The following is a 5,464-nucleotide window of genomic DNA, read 5'->3' on the forward strand; positions in this document are numbered from 1 at the left end:
GTGTTTGTCTAGGTTAGAAATCTTAAGCGTCTGGATTCTTATGTTGGACATGCCTAAGATTAGGCAGATAAACTTCTTTTCAGTGTTCACTGGGTCTGGCACCGCTTCGTCACTGTTGAAAATGTGTACTTTCTGGAGTGACATACACACCAAATTTAGGGAACCCATATCCAGGTTCAACTCTTCAACACTATGCTTGCTTAGGTCTATGTTAAGACATTCAACAGCTTCTATAGTGGCTGTTAGCTGCCGAACATCCTGGCACCCTAAATGGTGCTCTAACTCCGGGTTTGACTTGCTCAAAAATCTGGTGAGACTATGCAGTTTCTCTAGTGTGCGCTCAGCAGCTTGTAACTCGAGGTACGTGGTGCCAAGCCCAACTTGGAGAGGTTGGAGGGGTTGTTCATTGTTGTCTATCACCCAATAGTTCTCCTCTTCGGCACCATTTAAGCTGCCAGCCAACAGAAAGACTACCAGGCCTAGTAACGCCCCAAGCATGGCCTGCTTCCTTCTCAGAGACACAGCAATCTGTTTTGCCGTTTGCATTTTCTCCGATATGTTTAAAAAATCATTTTTATATTTGATCACGGTTTATTGGCTGCTGTCAAAATGCATTATTAGTGGTTTATGGGCTGGGGCGCAGTCTGGCTGGTTTTTGGTTCAATGCCCCTATTGCCCACTCCTGTAACTTAAAGGCACAGCCTTAATCTAAAGGGCCCGGCCCAGGAGTGGCACACCCCTTGTGCTGTGGTAGAGTGTCGGGTCTCTGTTCAGGCTAGCCAGGTCTTTGAGTTAAGAGTGCAACTTTAAAATATCCTGGCACTACAAAGCTACACCCCAGCACCAGAGTCAACCCGAACACAAATAAGACACTTGGTTTAGAGAGGACTAAGGTTGTGTGGTGTGGTGGGAACGGGAAAGAAGGGCGTGTGTGTTGAATGTAATTGTAGGGGAACATTCACATACTGAACACACCCATTTCTTTGGAACTTAGGATTAAGGATGCACTTTTAAAGTAGTAGGTGCTAGCTGGCAATACAAGCATTTGCGGAATGTCAAACAACCACTAACTTCTTTATTCTTGGTAATGGGCTAGCAGGTTCTCCAAATCGCTGCTTGGAAAGGACAAAATAGGTAAATCAGTACCTATTGTTAGCTCGAAGCTCCCGTGGTCTTTTCTTTGTATTCTTTTTTTAATAGTGTGGTTCTTAATCTCTCTTCTACACACTGGGCATTCAAGGATAGGCTTGTTAGACATAATTAGGCCACCCAAACAAACACCGCAGACTATGTGGCTCGGATGATCCAAAATATAGATTTCAGTAGAGCTATCCGAGCTATTCTCTTTGAAACTTGCAAACGACTCTTTACAGACGACGCAAACGGCCTCTGTTTCATCCCCATTCCAGGTTTTGATGCCAATACTATCTCTATCGTTAGGTGAAAGCTTGTTTAGATCTGTTTGGCTTAGTTCTTGTTCTAGCTTGCCTTTCATGCAGACCTCCCAGGCATCAAGAGAAAAACACAAAACCCCACCCACCACTGCCGACTCCGCCTTGTACACACCACACTCAATGCCGCTCACTTTAATACTGGCAAGAGAGGGAATGGTTGTGATCTTAAATTGGTTGTGTTTAACAAAATCAGCTAGATTTGCCAGGCTGAACCCAGTTCCAACACTAAACTCTTTCATATCTCTAAAGTGGGTACTTAGCCACTCAAAGGTGTAGATTAAATCGCTACTTATTATTAAATCTTTAACATTGTAGAACTCAAGCGTAAAAGACTCGACCTTGGCCATATTGTTTCCCATTTTGGGGAGTGGGACCCCTTGGAGATTGCTGGTGCGGGTAAAGTTTGGCATGTCGATCTTTAAATTGCCCACCCTGATCTGTTTCGGATGTTTGGATGGCTTCATCACCTCTCCCCACATCCAATCGGGCAGTCTTAATACCTCCCAGTGATTGTTGACGATGTTCTGGGTGAGTTGTTCCAAAATCGCTGGGGTGGTCATGTTTAAGCCGACTATGATTAGCTCATCTGGTAAAGAACTGCCACACAACAGCTTGCAGTCTAAACAGGCTACTCTGCGAAGGTGAAACAGGTGCAGCCCTACAATCCGTCTGGCGTTAAATCCATCCACCATCTCTAGATTGTCCGCGTCTAACCCTCCCCGGATTACCAACGTGATCCGGGACTGTGACAGATCTACCCGTTTCTGAAGCCACACAATACTGTTCGTAGTGATAAAAATTATGCAAAGATTCGTGATGTTGAGAATGCATCTTGCTACCTGGGCATTGCTTGGCTTCATAACCCCGAACCACATTTGGGGTACGTTCGGGCGATCTAGATTTGAATTGTCAATGTTTAGATCTTTTATGTGTAGGGTTTTTGCAGAAATCGTTCCGAGTACATGCAGCACCTTGTTCATGGTGCTAGGGTCCATTTCCCCGCGCTGAGTTATTTTAAGAGTCTCAAACTCTATCCCCTGCACCAAATTCTCTGGAATAGACCCAAAAGACCGGTTTTGAAGAACAAGTTGGTATATCTGGCCTTGTTTCTTTAGTATGTGTTTTTTTCCGTCTATTTCAACATTCTTTAAGCCATCCTGTGGATTCTGTAGGTCTTGGGAAAAGAACTTGAGCGTTTGTAGCGTGTATGGTGATATAATATAGTCTAAATTGGTAAATGTCACTTCTGTGCAATCTGAAAACACAAAGAACGCGGTTATATATAATATTGACCATCTTAATACCAGGAAGCCTGCCTTTGGGGAACAGCAAGGCATCTCTTTTTCCATTATTGTAGCTAGTTTTAAAAAAGCATTTAAATATGTGAGATTTTCTGGCGTGGTCGACCTGTGGTTATCCGGGCTGGCCAGTGTGGTGTCTGTGTGGTCTAAATTGACGCGCTTTGCCAAAAACAGGTGTGTTCGGGTTGGTAATTTCACCCGAGACCCCATCAATCTGGATTGGTTTTTGATCTTGATTTAACAACAAGGACACTTGAAAAACCCAATTCAATAAAAGTCGAACTTAAAAAATAAAAAGTAAGTGTCTTAGTTTGAGTTTTAATGTACATAAAAATAAAAAAAAGAATGCCTATGTGCCTATGTTTATGTCTAAGCTTATGTCTGGTAAATGTTTGGGTTGGTGTATTTCACTTCAAAAATAGCTGTTAATTTCTATTGCGTTCGGGTTAGGGCTTGGGTTGCGCAGATGCTTGTTTTGGAGATGTGGGGGAGGAGGTTGCCCGGGTTTGTGTTCGAGTGGTTCGCGATCGGTTTCTTTTGCGAACTAATGGAGCCACGTCTGTAAACTCCATTGAGAAATGGCACTTAGTAAGGTAATGCTTTAGCATATGTTTGTTAATAGGGATAGAAACAAAATTCATCTTTTTGCCGGGGTTGTTCGGGAGGACTACAACTAGAGTGGGGATTATATCCGCCCCGCAGTATGGCAGGCGATGGGATGCATGATTGGCAAGGTTGAAGAGTTGTCTTAAATTTGATCAAATAGGCCAAACACTCAAACCAGACACTATGCCCACAAAGAAACAAACCAACAGCAGGGGCCTTGTTTTTTACTCCCCAATCCTGTTCTGCCGTTCGGCAAACTGGACAGCTGAAGGCGTTCTCGTTTGTGTGCTTGGTGTTTGGAAGGAGCTTGGCTGCTGCAGGAGTTAGGTGGGGAGACATTTCACCACTAACCCAGTCTTTGTATCTGGCCAAGGGAAAGGGACAAAGTACTCCCTCCAAACATGGATGTTTGAGTGTTTTGGGTAGTATATGCAGTAACCTATTCTCTTTCCACCGGTATGTAAGTTTGGCTTGGTTTCCTCCAATTTTTACCTTCTCTAGAAGATGCATGTAAAACTCTCACGTGGTCTTGTTCTTTAGCTGAGGCAAGAGACTTTTCCAGTTAGATGCGTTGAAAACAATCGTTTTTATGTGTGAAAAACCCTGACCTGTCCATTTTAAAATGGCTTCAAGACTCTTTGGCGTTAGGGGATCTTTGGTTTTAAAGAAAACGATATTTGTCTTGTATCTGAGTTAGATATGACAAGGGGCGTACTGCAGGCTCCCCCAAAAGCATCAACTTCTGATGTATCTATGTCTTCGATGAAAATTGCCAACACAGTCAGTCCAATGAAAAACCTGTATTGTTGCGCGTTCCAGACAATCTTAAAGATGCTTATGGGAAGAGTAAGGCTTGGTATAAAGGTAATCCACAAACAATCGACCAGGGTAGACATTTTGTGTTCGGGAACCCCAATCCCGCCAAGCCCCAGGTTTCTGAGCACGACATAGTCTAAGGGGGTGGGCTTTAGAAAAAATGGAATCAAGAGCTTCCAAACACGGCAGATTGAACAGGGTGAGGGAGATGGTGTTTGTTCTGGAATGGCACCCCTGAATGTGCAGTCTGTTTAGGCAACCAAGATCTTTTATCTGGCAATTTGTTACTTTGAGGTTTAGACTGCCCCAAAACATAAGGTTGGAAAGGGTAGCAGCAATCATGTCACTAGAGACGTTGTTAATACAAGGTTTCGAACACACACATATTTTGGTGGCATCAACACAGTGGGGGATCGCCGGATAGCATATTTATGTTGGCAAATTCAAGTTTTTGGTGTTTAGGGTGGATATACTTACAAGTAGGGTGATGAGTTTCGAAGTAGTGGTTTCCATGCCAGAATTGGGGAGGGTGGGACCACTATTGTGAATATGTATTTTTTGGAGTGGGATACCCAGAAAGTTTAAGATTGGCTGATTAGTATTGTTGCACATGTACTTGTCTATGTTAATTTTAAAACAGGGAACAGATGACAGATGGGTTTCTATTGTTCTAGCGTGCTGGCAGTCTAAAAGCCACTCTAAAGCAGGGTTTGAGTTGGAAAGAAATTTTACGATTGTGTATAGGTCCTCTAGGTTGTAGATGGTGGGATTTATTTCGCGGTCTGGCATAGAGTTTAGGGTGCTGGGTTGTGGTGACGATTCGGTATGTCCCTCTACATAATTTAGTTTGCCGCCCAAGAAAAAAGCCATTGCAAGAAGTAGCAGCTGATTCGGGGCTCGGGTGGATAGTGCCATTCTATTTTTCTGGCAGCTAAAAGTATTTATACTCAGAAGTAAAAGCTTGACCATCTGAAAAGTGATAGATCAGTTCCTATCTCTTAGTGCTTAGTGGGTGTTGGGAGATCTTGAATTTGGACTAGAGGCGGGCCACAGTATTTTTGATCACAATACTGACCCAAATCACAAATCACAAGTCACAAAACCAAATAGAACGATCAGAACATTGCATCTATAAATATTGCGCCAGACAAGACACGGATGCCAACAATGCACACCTATCCAGCCACCAGCACACATACACACGCCGCGCTGTCAAGCACTCGAACACCAACACAGCTAACCCGAGAAATACTCACAACAATTATACTTGCGTCCTTAGTTGCCACA

At 43.5% G+C, this 5,464-nt stretch overlaps 2 protein-coding genes across 2 annotated transcripts; both read right to left on the reverse strand.

Moving 5' to 3' along the window:
• Positions 1-1,075: 1,075 nt before the first annotated feature.
• Positions 1,076-2,965, reverse strand: NEDG_02229 (uncharacterized protein; the record flags this gene model as incomplete). Its single annotated transcript, XM_067689647.1, has 1 exon — positions 1,076-2,965. One exon carries the CDS (start codon positions 2,963-2,965, stop codon positions 1,076-1,078), a length of 1,890 nt encoding a protein of 629 aa, XP_067544686.1.
• A 1,641-nt stretch (positions 2,966-4,606) lies between these two features.
• NEDG_02230 (uncharacterized protein) lies at positions 4,607-5,092 on the reverse strand (the record flags this gene model as incomplete). Its single annotated transcript, XM_067689648.1, has 1 exon — positions 4,607-5,092. The coding sequence occupies one exon, from the start codon at positions 5,090-5,092 to the stop codon at positions 4,607-4,609; it is 486 nt and encodes a 161-aa protein (XP_067544687.1).
• Between the last annotated feature and the right edge of the window lie 372 nt (positions 5,093-5,464).

The sequence above is a fragment of the Nematocida displodere genome (genome assembly GCF_001642395.1).
Source record: "Nematocida displodere strain JUm2807 chromosome Unknown 23, whole genome shotgun sequence".
Taxonomy (NCBI): domain Eukaryota; kingdom Fungi; phylum Microsporidia; genus Nematocida; species Nematocida displodere.